The sequence below is a fragment of the Dermacentor silvarum genome, chromosome 4, assembly GCF_013339745.2.
Source record: "Dermacentor silvarum isolate Dsil-2018 chromosome 4, BIME_Dsil_1.4, whole genome shotgun sequence".
In the NCBI taxonomy this organism is placed as follows: Eukaryota; Metazoa; Arthropoda; class Arachnida; order Ixodida; family Ixodidae; genus Dermacentor; species Dermacentor silvarum.
The window spans coordinates 43,245,511-43,260,405 of NC_051157.2; the positions used below are offsets into that span (position 1 = coordinate 43,245,511).

A 14,895-nucleotide genomic window follows, 5' to 3' on the forward strand; every position below is an offset into this window, starting at 1 on the left:
TTAGGTTGGGCTATAAATTGATTGATTACATTCCTGCGACGGCGATTAGGTCAATATTACCGTTCATTGTGAAAAATATACGTTTCTTCCTCCTTTTTAATCCGAACAAGGACCTCGCAGTTGCGCTTTTTTTACCGTTAGGTTTCTGTTTTCTGGGTGAAAGTGGCCGAAATATAATACCCTGCCAATATTAGCAGCTTCAGCTCTTTTACAACTTTTACAACCACTTGTGGGCTACTCGCATGATGGGCTTCAAGTCTTTTATTAGGATTAATCGTCTCACTTTCTCTGTTCAAAATATAACTTTCTAATTTCCACAAGTGTCTAATGACCTCGAGTCATATCATAATGCATGCATCTGTGGTAAAAACAATGTCACTGAGAAAACTACTTCAACTATACATGTAGTATATATATATATATATATATATATATATATATATATACATATAAGGAAACTTTGAACACATTTTCGCAAGAAAAAGAATGATGTATGCCTGCGCTTAAAGGGGCCCTGAAACACTTGTCTAACTAATCAGAGAATAGCCTCACTATTAAAGTACATCGCCCCACGAACCTCATGCCGCAAAGAATTTAGAAATTCTTCTAAGTGCAGTTATCGCACCGATACCCGGCTTTCTCTCACTTTTCGGCTCCGCTAACGCGCAGGAAGCTACACAGCGGAGAAGCCAAGAAGGCAAAGCCCTCGCCAAAAGTTGAGCGGCGAAAGGCGATCTTCGTGACATCCCGTGACGGCCGCGGTAAACTACGCTACGCCGCACGCCGCTGCCATCTCGGAGGCAACGCACAAGTGGCCGCAGCTACGCACAGTGCAAAGATGAAATGATGTTTCGGACTTTTTGAGACTGCAAACATATATATTTTTTCCTCTATTTAACTCACAATGAGCAATTATGAATTACTGAGGATGTTCTCGCGATCACGAAATCGGCCAAAAGCGCTGGTCGGCCAAATGCTTTCGATGACGACGTTGTGGATGCGATTGCAAGTGAAGGTTCACTGCTTTTGACCCGAGACTGTAAATCCCATGCTGCGTGCAGTGTAATAATACTTGGCTAACGTGTTCACAGGAGCCTCGCTAACAGATCGGCAACTTGTTTTTTTACTACGTTCAAATAAAAAATGTCACAGTTTCGCCCTAAGGACGAAGCAATGAATGCGAAGCAACACAGCAATGTCATACGAAGTAAGGTGAGCGGCTTTTTTAGCAATATGAATTGTAGTAAACATGAGCTGATTAAGTAAGCAGGTGTGCTGCGGCGTAAGTAGACCGACATGAAGAGAGACTCGATGACCACGAGAAGGCGCGTGTGAAACGGTGGTGTCGATGAGAAGCGCTTCCCGTGGGCAGCGCGTGCGAAGGGACACACCTGTAGCGCTGCACTGCCGATCCGGGCAGCATTAAATGTGTAGCGTGCGTTGGAAAATGTGGCCCGACTATTACTAACTGAATGAACAAGCGTGGTGTGAGCGCGCACAAACAAACATGAATAGATCACACTGAATGACTGCAGACAACGACTGTCAAAACGCTGGCTTGCTGAGCAAGCCCATACGCTGCAGCGGGCGAAGGTACGTGCGGTCTATCGCTTCAACAGAAACTGAGCGGCGAATGCACAGTGCACAAAGGTCAGAGCCGTGTGGAGATAAGAGATGGTGCGGGCGAGCGACAAGCGCGGTTGTTGGCAGAGTATAAGTGCGCCCCCCCCCCCCCCCCCCCGCTCCCTCTGGCGCTGGCTTCCCGCTTCCTTGCTTGCGCGTGGGAGAGATCAGAGACGGTGCGGGCGAGCGACAAGCGCGGTTGTTGGCAGAGTAGAAGTGCCCCCCCCCCGCTCCCTCCGGCGCTGGCTTCCCGCTTCCTTGCTTGCGCGTGGGAGATTGAGTGCGTTCGCTCTCCGTGATAGCGCGCGTCCCCGCATCGGCTGAGCGTGAAGATTTTATGTATTATCCTACATAATTGCTATCGCAAAAAGTGTTTCAGGGCACATTTAATGAGCCGTGCTGCCCTCGCTAGAAGCCAGCGTGATGCCGCACGCCACGCAATTGAACAACAAGGCGTTGAAACCTTGCGAGTGAAACTATGGCTGCTAGTTTAGGAAAGTCTTTAACAAATTAGGGCGCCGATAAGAAGTTATAACCTTGTGGAAGACACGCGAGGTGAAGACGCTATTCCCTGCCCTTATATGCACATCTTGCTGCAGATTTGCGTAGATCTGAAGGAAGTTTGACTGGCTGACCTTTCGTTTGCGCAGCAACTCCGATCCTTACGAGTTTCCGTGCAACAAACATTGCAACTGCCACAGTAGCGTGTACAACCCAGTCTGTTCGGTGGATGGAACCGTGTTTTTTTCTCCCTGCCTGGCGGGATGCGAAGCACGCCTGGCAACGGGAAAAGCAAGGGTAAGAATCAACCAATCAATCACAATTATCAATCAATCAAACTACTTCCCCCCCCCCAAAAAAAATGCGGATTCCACGCACTGTGGGAATCGATGTAAGCGAAGCTTTGTATACTGCTTGCTTTGATTGACGATAATTAGCGGTGATGGCGGCGAATGTTTGATTTCTGCAGCGTTTAGTCCAATACGAGAGTGGTGGGTTGATTTTAAACGTTAACTTGCGTGCACCACTGCTGTTTGTCTGCGTAGTCCACAGAACACACAGGGAGACGTGTTTGCTTGAGGTGGTGTTGTGCATCCTTTTTCATAATCTCTCAGAGGGTTCAGCATTATCATTGCCTCGCATGACACATCGCATCGTGGCAGAAGTGTTATGCTTCAATTTAATCATGGGGTTTACGTAATTCTATTATTAGTATATTTATATGTATACATACATACATTCGCGGTCTGCACCATGTTTCGATGCGAAGCGAAGACGCTCCTGTTGCGCGCAATGCGTCTTTCGGGCCTGGGTATCCTCGACGCTAGCTGAGTGCACGCTTTGGAGCCATTTTGCTAGTGCGTGTTTACGCGCTCCTTCTGTATACTTGGCCAGCAGGCTGTTGATACGCCGTCTTCAAGCGCTCTCTTCAGGCTATGGAGGATTGTAATGTGTACACTATCACAGCCCACCACGCGACCTCCTCAGCCCAGCACCTGCAATTTTTGTCGCATAGGAAAGCAAGCATAGCACGTGCCATACGCACAAATTGTGAAACGCAGCCGCGGCAACGCCACCTGCGATGCGCGGAGGCGAGCGCCATCTCGTGGTGTTGCAAGAAACCCAGCGGCACGCGCGGCAAGATCATCACAGCAGCAGCAGCGCCCCGAAAATTGGGAGAAGACAAAGAAAGCTTCGCTTTAAAAATGGGCAAACAATGCAGTAGACTGCCCGCATAAGCACAAGGGCTTGGTGTGCGTGGCTAGGCAGTACGTACATAGCCAACAATGCATGTGCCGATTGCGTTGGCACTAAACACGTACTGTAAGAAAATTAGAAAGAAAAAATGGTCAATATTTAGTGGATATAAAAGCCGAGACGAGCGAATATAAAAAGCAATACATGAATATAAAAGTACATATATTCATTAAACATGCGTGCAATAAGCACTTGCAAATGCTTGGACTTGGACAATAACGTAAGATAAAAAAGTTGTGCTCGTGTTTATGGATTAGCCTTTCTTTGACACAAAAAATAAACGTTTCTTAATCATAGTAAAAGATAACATAGGCCCTTTTTTCAGCTTATTTAAATAAATATAAATATAAAATGTGCGACTTCTTCTGCCGTTATTGAAATAAATACTATACTCCATCCATCTCACAAGTGTCTTGCAGCACTGCTGAAGCTATATACGAGACGTACAGAGGCAATATCCTTGCACATCACAATATAGTTCCACACGTCTCTGGTTGATTAATTGCAGCACTAGCGAGATTTATTTTTTGCTCGCTACATGATACGACACAGCGATACGTGACATTTGATGACCGTTGCGCTTGTACGTCGTACACTGATAATTACTGTGGCAGTTATCGCCACAGTAATTATCGGTTACCGCCGTGATCACTTAGCAACATGGCATCGCACGTACAGCGCCGACTACCCGCTTCGACCCGAATTCGCGCTTGCTACTGGCGGCCTTGTCAGCAAAAAAGAAGCGGCAAAATCCGTCATCGCTAAGTCTCATCTCAAGCTGAGGCCAAAGCATTAGGTATGTTTTAAGGCGACAGCGTTAAGGGCCCCGTGTCGCAGAAAATCCGACGTCGGCGTCGGTGTCCTCGTGGATGTCGGCGTCGGTGGCGGAAAAAGTCATCCGCAACCACCACATCCGCAAGATGTTAGTGCAGGAGAAAATCATTGCGAACCATCCCGACCACTCAGGCCCTTCGTTGTGGTACAAGGAGTTAGTGCACAAAAATTGTATTTCTCACAGTGAAATCCGTCAGAAAAAATGGTTCTTCTTCTTTCTGGGGTTTTACGCGCCAAAAACAGTTCTGATTCTGATCCGGAGCCCTCCACGCCGTAGTGGAGGGCTCCGGATCAATTTTGACCCCCTGGGGTTCTTTAACGTGCACTACAACAAACACAAAGGCGTTTTTGAATTTCGCCTCCATCGAAATTCGGCCGCCGCCGCCGGGATTCAATCCCGCGATCTCGTGCTCAGCAGCGCAACACCTTAGCTGACTGAGCCACCACGGCACGTAAGAAAAATGGCAAAGTACAACATTACCACAACCTACAGACATGGTGGCGTCGCACAGTTATTTCAATGTACGAGAAAACGTAATTCTGTTACGAACTCAAACGCAAACCTCTTTTGCCAGCATTTCTACCATAAAAACACCGCCACACTCGGGTAGCTCACTTGCAAAAATCTTATCCAGGTGGCGCTGGCATCCTCGCAGGTCAAATTGGTACTTGACCTGCCAAATACGTTTTGGACACGCGCGCGCGTTGGGGCAATAGCAAACAATAAAATAATGAAAAAAGGTCCTAGGGCCTTCACATTTTAATATAAGACAACTTATATTGCCCCTGGAAAAACGTTTTCTCAGCAATGCATTTCTGTTTAAAAGTGAAGCCGACTTTAAAGGGATCGGTGTGCGCTTGGTCCTTGTAAGCTGGCTTTCTCACGTTCTGTGTTGCAGTGAATGAAGCCTACTTGCCGGATGCGAACGATGCGATGCGAACGGGTCCCGATAACGCGATCACGTTCTACTCTGAAAGACGAAGCTTAAGCGTCCTCCAATTTTTGTCGTAATTACTGCGATCAGCTGTTTTTTTTTTTTTTTTTCACGCTGCTAGGACTACAGACACGGCGCCGAAAAATAGAACTGGTTTTATTTCTAGTTGGCAGATGGCGCTACAGCCTTAGCACTGGCGATGCATTGTCGATGCGAAACGCAATCAAGGCCTAATTGTTCACGGCATCATTATCTTACTACCCCGCTCTAGCATCCCAGATGATGGTAGCGAGCAAACGCCGAGTAGACACCTAGCAGACGCTGTGGCGCAGGTGAACATTTTACGCCCATTCGCCCTTACTACTTGCTAAAGAGGCTGCAAGGTAACTGCAGAGAAAGCATACAGGTGAAGCGAAGTCCCGCTGTCGCATGCATGTAAATGCAGCTTATTGTTACGTCGTCAAACATTTTTTTGCGTCAATCCACCAACCATGGAGCATATACCGACAGGATGGCAAGCAGACGCTGAGTCATTGCAATGTGCTGAGCAGACGACGCGGTGCGAATGAGTACATCTCGATGGGAATTCGGCCTTCCTATTGGCTAAGAATTAGTGTAGCTTTCACAGTGCCGCAAGGAACTACTGAGACAGAGTATATATAGGTATAACCAATTTTTCCATCAGCTATATACTCTGATTGACATTCGACACGTTAATTTGCTTCAATAAACTAGCCTTATTTTATGTCAACGATGCATTGCTTATAAACAGGAAGCATATCAATATTGCTCATACATGCAACATTATTATGATCACTGTATACAGTTTCGCATGCAATGTTAGCCGAGATTCGTATACAGATGTTGTCTGTTACTATTAATTGATAAGGGCAACTTGTCAAGAACACGAATGCCCTTCTGCGCGTTCAGTAGAAGGAACACTAGACGCCGTGGTCACTTACATGAGACTTGAGGTTTTCAGTCAGAATTTTAAAAAGAAACATCAAGGAATCCGCGCCGCATTCGTTGGGAAATTTTTAACAAAGAAAATGGATGTTGGCGTTGTCATACAAGAAAAGCGAGAGAAAAAGTATCAGTTTCGCCATAAGGGCGAAGCAGTGAATGCGATAGCAACATGTTAGAATCTTCAAAATTGATCTTCAAAATTCCGAGGAATAACTTTGTCAAGAAATTAAGACAAGGTATGAGCAACTTTAGTGATAGAATGGTGTGGCAATACAGTCCTCGTACGCCGCATGTCATACAGCAAGGCGTAGCATATACAAATATATACTATATACGGCAATTTTCGTCACGGGCGCCGTCGCTGACACCGGATTTTCTACGACACGGGGCCCTTAACGCTTTTACGTAGCACGTATCGAGCAACAGAAAGCTGTATCGGGAGCTTTTCATGTTGCTCTGCAATTTTCTCATTGACACTTTTCATCTAATTATAATAGTTAGGAAGTTAATTAATTAAGACTAACTATGCAATTAGGCGGAACGCAAAAAAATATTCTATCTCCAAGCGACGGCAAACAACATTACCTTGGTTGTCTCTAGCTACGTGGCATTTGCATATCTTTAAGGTGTAATTCAAGTTACGTGGGACACCATATATAGTTGCCAATTGAGTATTGGCAGTATGGTATACCCACATGTCCTAGCGTGTTTCGGCGTGCGTCTGCGTGTCTATGCACTGCGCTGTGCCGGGCGATGAAATATAATAGGGTGTCCCAACTAAGGTTAGCCAAGGTGTTCAATGAAAGACGATATTTAAAAAGCACGGTGCAAGATACAATTTAAGACCTTTGACGCCCGAACGCCACCGTGTTTTTCGTGGCTGCCCGGAGTGTCTTACGTCTGCCTTCCTTGGCGCCGGAGTGACCGGCACCGTGCGCTCGCTTTTCCCGCCAGGTGTACACCAACTGCAGCTGCATAACGCAGAGCGTTCCGGAGAATCTGCCCAACGGCACCGTCATCAACGTTCAAGCGCGCCGCAAGAAGTGCAACACAGGCTGCACTCTTCTGCCCTACTTCACGGTCGGACTGTTCCTCGCGCTCTTCTCCAACTTCCTCAACTTGGCGCCGCTCGCCTCCGCTTTGCTCAGGTAGTGACCGGTTGGTTCTTACGATATAATCTATCCATCTACAGCCTTCGTTAGAGATTTTTAAAAAATAATAATTTTGCCCGATTACGAAACTTTGAAAGAGGTAATAAGGTATAGCGCTGCGGTCCAGCTCCTTGCACCATGTTCTGACAATAAGCGCGCGGAGGCCAACATCATGGCGCATCGCAGCACACGAGCCCATTGCTACAGCGCTTCAGTCTGGGCCAGCAGGGACAGTTCCCTGGCGGCTACCATGCAGGTGGAAAACGGTTGTCGGCATTTCTCCGCGTCCGACGAAAGAATTGTATAGATTTAGCTTCACGTTTACTATGCTTCAGGACAAATTTAGCTATTGGGGCAGACCACCTTCAAATGTGTTAGTGCCCCAAGAATTCCGGCAGCGTTTCAAGGCGGTTTTTTTATCACGCGCACTGCTTGAGCGTAGTTTCCACTTACGACGGTTTTTTTTTTTTTTTTGCTCAAACGACCGAAGAGATAAGAAGAAGAAAAAAAAATTGGTCAAATTTAACATTCCGTTGGGCTTATTTTGCTGTTGTAAATGAGGTGTTTGTGTTTTCTCCTGCCCAGATTAAGCAGACGCGAATGCGAATGTGGGACTTTCTTTCCATGTGGGACTTTCTCGCGCTTTGCCACTGTAGCTTCGCCTTCATTACCAGAAAATATTTTTCTTGCGTATATTCGCTCCGCTCGGAAAAGTGTATGCACCGCGGTGTGGTGTGCATACGTCTGCTCAGCGGGAACGCTAATGCGCATGCGCGCCACGCTCGTATCACCAGCGGAAGCCAGAACGCTGCCCTTGGCTCCTGCAGACACAATTGCGCGGGGCGCTACCATGCGTCCAATTGGCTTCGACGTTTTTTGCAGCCAAACGCACTGCACGTCTCTGATGGCCTTCTAACACTTCTTCCGTGGGACACGCATGCGCCGTCGATACTCGAACAGCACGACGGCTGTAGCCCCAACGGTGCGAGCCAACGTGTCTCGCGTGACCCTATAAATGCTATCCCAATAAAAAAAAAAGCTGGGATGTTTTAGTAAATAACTCTTCGAATAACACCAGGAAAAGACGCAAGAAAGAAAAACGGGTTCCCACCGACATAGCCACTAAATTGCCACCCACATCGCGTTAGTTTTCCGGACAGGAACAGCATTATATTAGGCATTCACTGAATGTACACGGTGCCTTTTTTTTTTCTCCAATATTTTGTTCTTATTTGACTTCATCGTTGCTTTGAGGATCGACACTGGTTACACTTTTTTAGCACGAGGCAGGGACGGATATATTGCGAGCCGAATGTACCTATAGTCGCTACCACTCTAATACTCAAAAGAAGCCACTTTACAACCCACCCCTCTAAAAAAATGAGTAAAACGAGTTTCTTTATTTTCTTTTTTGGGCTTCCCCTGGACAATGAAGCTTGAAAGGAACCGATGCTTTTGTAAATAAAAACAGGCTTTTTTTTTATATTTTAAGCAAATCTGTTTGTGTTGTTAAATAGCTCAGGAAACACTTTAATAAACATTCTCTGCGCAACGACGTGATAATGAACGAACGACAGAATACCTTCTCGAGATCCTGGGCATATTACTGTATTTGAAGTGGTGGTCTGTTCGGTGCCATTTGCTTCTAAGATTATTTTATGCCCACGAACAACGACAACCTATTCAGTGAATGAGATGTCCAAACATTGCTTTATTTTACAGTGACTGCTCAGACTACTCAACAAGAATTTTTCCACTGATGAGCCCGATACACTGTACGTCAGGGCAATAGCAAAACTCGTCGCTGAATGTAAATAAATAAACGTCAAATTCCGTACGCCAGAGGCAGACAGTTCTGAGAGCGGGATGCGATGACAGTAAGATGGGATTACATAGCCTCCTTCAAGAAGAAACTTGCCCTCATGTCATAAAGCTTTTAAAGCACAACTACGAAAATACGAGGATTAGAACATAGAATTAATACAAGACAAGCACTTCTCTCCATAAAACACTTTGTAATTAAACACATCGGCGTGCCTCATAATCATAACTGGCTTTCGCACGTAAAACCCCAGAAAGAAGAAGTAATTAAACACGCTGCGTGCTTAATTACCAGAACTGTAGCGCAGCGAAAGACGAGGGAACGCAGAGGCAACATACACACTCGCACAATTCGGTCTGCACCTGCATGTATGTTGGCTCTGCCGTGTCTCGTCTTTTGCTGCGCCACAACTCTGGCGATTGAGCCCTTATCTGGCAAGTCACAATGAGCTGCTGCCTATAGACTTCCGATTCGGTGGTTATATAGCAGAGTTTAGGTGAAAGCGACAGGAGCGTATCTTATTTATTAGCACATGCTTTTTTCGATACTAAAGCCTTCCGGTGCTTTTAGATTTTTTTAGAGTTTATCTAACTTGTCAATGCTGGACAATGTCACCGCTGAGTGCACGTGGTTTAACAGAGGCGTCGAAATAATTTGCGCACAGCTCTACTACCACATCACTCTGTCACGTGTTATTCTCAATGTTTGCTAGTTTACAGAAAAAAAAAGAAATAACGTCTTTTTTTAATTACTTCAATGTTTCCGGTAATTTATCGTTCGTACATGATGCGGCAGACGTCGTGACCCTCGCAGTTCGCTCTTTCTCCGCAGGGTGGTCACTCCTAAGGAGCGCTCCTTGGCGTTGGCCATGAAGTGGATCATCGTGCGCATCTTCGGTGAGCACACGTTGTTGAAGCGATGTATCACGATGGTCCCTGTTCCTGTAGACCAGATGTTTTTATAGCCTCGTAGCGTGAGTGTCAGCCGCGCCACTACTCTCGAGACCAGGTGCTGCCTTCTCGTGAGGACTGCGGGAGACAGTGGCAGCATTTGCCAATGCCTCCGCCACATTCTCAGACTAAACGCCGGATGCAACAGCCGCGTCACCTCAGGGAGGAGCTTTGCGCCATTCCTAACTATCTTGCTTACATAATCATGCGATTAACAATTAAAATTTGGAGTCGGATATCCCGGAGCACAGACACGCTAGAAGAATTCTTCCAACTCAAACTGTGTAGAAACACGACTGCCTCTAACTTTCCATACAAACATACTCACTTACTGCAGCCAACAAAAAGTTAAATTATTCAATTTTAGGTAATTTCGCTACTGACAGCGATAATTATCACCTCACTTTGTGCTCCCCTGGCCACATGACTTATTTGCACAGGGGGTCTTCGTGTGCCTCTCAGTGCCTAATTTTAAGAAAGTCATAAAGCTTAATTTTGAACAGCCTGTATTTCATCTCATCAAATCCGCGCAGTGCAGCGGAAGCTACGCATGGCATCAGCGACCAAAAAAGATAACCCGAAGGGTCCCTCCATTATTCACCTCTGATCGCCATCCGCACGACGACGATTTCATGCAACTTTGACGCAAGTATTAGTAGAGAAACACGCCACCGGCTATCGTTTACTGATTTGGCTGACATGTGCCCTACTCTTTACTGCACTTCACGGCGTTGCTGACGCGAACTGCAGTTACGTGAACTTGCAACAAACTTAGGAATGGGCCTAACTCAGTCAGCATCTCTGCCACCTTATTCACGGAGTTTTTCGTTTTGTTAACGGTTTGTCATTGGCGCTTCACCATTGACTAAGCGTTCAGACCACTCTCGATCATTTTTAAAGAACCACTCTAACTGTACTTTGAATGGAAGGATCACGAATGAATTAGCGGCGTACAACAGGGAAAACGTTCCTATCTCTCGGACACAAGCAGCCCGTTTTGGTCCTTGGTTGGCTGATCAGGGTCGTATAGCTCTCTGTCTCTAACGCTTCCTCGTGGTGGCAAATCCGTGAACACAGTTGTCGGGACCAGCCCAAACCCGCCTATCATTAACTATATGCCAATCAACTTGCCACACAGCGTCCATACCGGGCCCGATGCTGTTCGGCACCGTGATCGACCGCAGCTGCCTGGTCTGGCAGTCAATGTGCGGTCGCAGCGGCTCCTGTCTCTACTACAACAACAAGCTGCTGGCGCACAACCTCTTCTACGTGTTCATCCTTGCTGAAGACGCTCTCCATTCTCCTGTACGCGCTCTCGCTGATCAAGTACCGCGAAAACTTCGGCTCCGGCCGACGCGGCTGGCGAGCTGCTTGACGGAGAGGCCGCTGCCGTTGCATTCCCTTTGTTACATCCCGCCGCAACCGAGTCAACACCTGGGTGGGTAGTGTGCCTGTGTTGAGTGACATGTGCCGGGGGAATTAAGGGCTCACAAAAGCTCTCTCTCGGTATTCCAACGAGACAAATGGTTCACAGGAAGATATAGACCAGAAGCGATCAAGAGTGTTGGAACAAGCTGTGTCGCTGAATCCAATGCTTTCACAAAGGACTTGTCTGTCCCTTTAAAGCATGGCGAATTGCGGTGGTTTGCGATTTTCCATGGTGTGTAGGCAACACCGCAAATGCAGGACTAGAAGCGATCAACATCGTTGGAACAAGCTGTGTCGCTGAATCCAATGCTTTGACAAAGGACTTTCCTGTCCCTTAGAAGCGTTGCGGATTTTCATGGTGTTTAGGCAACACCGCAAATACAGGACGCAGGACAAAGTAACACGTCACGAGGACAAACGAGAGCAATGTTTGCCCTCGTCCCGGTATTACTTTGCCTTGTGGCCTGCATTTGCGTTGTTAGCAAAACGCCATTGCATGTCCCTTTGTTCAAACGCTGGCTCCAGGCTGAGGTGACCCATGTTCGGCCACTGCTGATTATTTTCGTCCGGAAGTGCTTCATGTCACTGTTCAACAACCTTTCATCAATGTTTATATTATTACGTTTGGCTGGCGCATGCCTGTTCTTCGGAACACTGTTGGCGTTCAAACTGCTTTGTAAATATTGTTGCGAAGCCGACCTATCAGCCACAAACAGTGCTTAGTAAATAAAAAGTCGGCGAACTTGTAGTTGGGGATTCCACTTGAGAGATTTTGGGAATCCACGCCCTGGTCCCGGTGCGGTGCGCGGGACGGGCTCGCCAATCCCGGGGCGTTCACATGTGAGTCGAACCGTAAGTTTAGTTGCGTGTTACCTGCCGCGGTGGTGTAGTGGCTATGGTGTGGCGCTGCTAAGCGCAAGGCCGCGGGAATAAATCGCGGCCGCGGCGGCCGAATTTAGACGGGGGCGAAATGCAAAAACGCCCGTGTGGGCCCGTTAAAGATCCCCTTGTGGTCAAATTAATCCGGAGTCTTCCACTACCGCGTGCCTCATAATCAAATCGTGGTTTTGGCATGTAAATTCCAGAATTGAATTCAAAATTCAGATGCTTGTTGACAACGCTTGTATCTGTGACTTTCTCTGTGCGTGCGCATGGCTGCTACGCAATTGATACGCGACATTAGGAGGTCGACTCAAAAGTGCTACTGAGTAAATCGTGGCCTGACAACGTTTGCTTGAACTCGATCCCGACTGGCACGAGATCAGCGTCAAGAGGATTCAGCAGTGCCCACGTGTGGAGCACCCGATTCTTATTTGCTGCCTGCGAAGTACATGTGTGGCCCGACTGCATTTCAAAAGAAAAAAGAAAAATAAAACCTGCATAAGACGGTTGCGATGATTCAGTCAGTACTCCGTGCAGTCGGGATGGGTAGGGTTGGTGGAGTGAACGCCCCAGACCCCAATTCAGCATGCCTTTATCGTCTAATGTTCTTGTGTTCGTACTATGCCGCTGTTGCACGAAATTATTCCTAGAAAATGGCAGAAGTTAGTGTGCAACACTAGCTAACAGTGTGTACGCTTTTGTCAAGTTGGAAGCTTGGGGGACGTGGCTTGGTCGTTCATGGTCGAATAATAATATTACACACAAAAAAAGGTGCGTGCACGCACTAAAACGCTATTTCCTGCTGGCTTCTTTCTGATCGCACTTACTCAGGTTACAAGCTTGCTCATGCTAGAAGAAAAAGCGCCATACAGAAAATCGACTTTTTTCTACGTTCTTTTTTGCAGCTCGAACGTGCCGCCTCCAGTTCATCTTATTCCATTCACGCACCATCATAAAGAAGGCACATACCTCCTGTAACAGCATACTGTTTTTCTTGATATTGTCGAGTTGTAGCACAAGTACTCGCACGCTATGTCAACAACAATGTCGAAGACGTAATTAACTGCTCATCTTGAAAATAATTAGTTACATAAATAGTGAGTAATGGTAACCTGACCATTGATCGTGATAATGTGGCTCAGCAATTCCCATGACCGCCCTTTACCCTCTGTTCAGTCCTATGTAATATGTTTGCTGGCATTTAACATGATAGACTACACACAATTGCTTCAGCAATGTCGTCAGCTATCGATGCTATGCCTCTTCGGGCAGATGAGCACCATGTTTATTCTTTCCGATAAAAATACAATGTAAGAAATAAGAACGCGAACAGTCATGAGCTTGTTCACAGTGTAGTTGTAGTGGCTGTAGTGGTTGTAGTGACCCGAACGTATCTTCTGAACATGGCTTTAATCAGGGTGCTTGTATTCTATGCCACGCGACGTTCGTCATTGAGTGCATGAAGCCACACGTACATAGCTCGTTTGGTGGTTCTCCTGCATATTGATCTCTACGTCTAAAAATGATTTCCTTCATCATGCGAACTGAATAAATAGAGGCGAGTACGACCACAAAGCGTATTCAGCTCAACGATAGTACTATCGTTGAGTTGACTATGTATTCTTATACATTGCTTCCAGTGGGTCATAGTTTCGAATGACCACGTTGCCTAAACAAGTACACATTCCAATACCACTGTGGCGTCTGCGACTTATGATCTTTGTGTGATTCAGAAACTGCACCTGTATAGATGGGTCAAACAAGGATATGGCAACGCTTATCGATTACTCCTGCAGCAAGCAATCGGACGGTTCGGTCGAACAGTGTCGCGGCATGATGTAGAATATAAAAATAAGGTCGCGATCGACAATAATAGAAGGGCAACTAGAAATGTAGCTTCGAATAAATTTCTCTTTCACAAATTCGGCGAAAGTTGTGTGTGATTCAGTTAGGGACGCGATACGCAAATTTCGCGTCTCGGGTCGGGCTCTTCCGCGTGGCAATAAATCTCTCCTCATGCTAGTTCACTGCCGAAACATTATTAGTTGCACTTAATGAATCACCAACATATCAGTACAGCTTAGTTGAGCATTTATTCATCAATCGTGCCTCTTGCGTTGGAGATTTCAGCGACTTAATCGTATTTAGAATGCCCTAATCTCTCCGCTTGCAGGGTAAGGTGTAGTGGAGCGTGCTGAAAAAGTTTCCAAAGTAAGCTTCAATCAAACTCTGGCAAACGTCGATTTTTAATTCCACACGGCATATAACAACGGGTAAACAATGACACGGAGCGCAAACTGCTGCCAGGACTCTCCTAATTAATGGAATATAAACAGTTCGTTGCGCGCTGTGTACTGCCTGTAGGAGCTGTGTAAGCCCGAGTAGACAACCTACATGAATACTACAGAAAGTGATGATCGCGAGAGCGCCCGTATACTATGTTTTATACAACTCGATGTTTTATTACATTGTGTCTATCAAAGAAGAATGATTTAATGAATGGGCACGCGTGTAAAGGCACGCCAGATAACTCTGCACAGCGCTGG

The 14,895-nt window shown here is 46.5% G+C and overlaps 1 protein-coding gene across 1 annotated transcript in view; it reads left to right on the forward strand.

Annotated features, from left to right (window-relative positions):
• Positions 1–11,552, forward strand: part of LOC125944958 (solute carrier organic anion transporter family member 4A1-like) — a 44,972-nt gene extending 33,420 nt beyond the window's left edge. Inside the window, exons 8-11 of the mRNA XM_049666417.1 lie at positions 2,274–2,421; positions 7,071–7,264; positions 9,921–9,985; positions 11,178–11,552. Of these exons, the coding sequence (XP_049522374.1) occupies positions 2,274–2,421; positions 7,071–7,264; positions 9,921–9,985; positions 11,178–11,485 (715 nt within the window). The 3' untranslated portion in view covers positions 11,486–11,552. The remainder of the gene's footprint in view (positions 1–2,273; positions 2,422–7,070; positions 7,265–9,920; positions 9,986–11,177) is intronic.
• Positions 11,553–14,895: the final 3,343 nt, after the last annotated feature.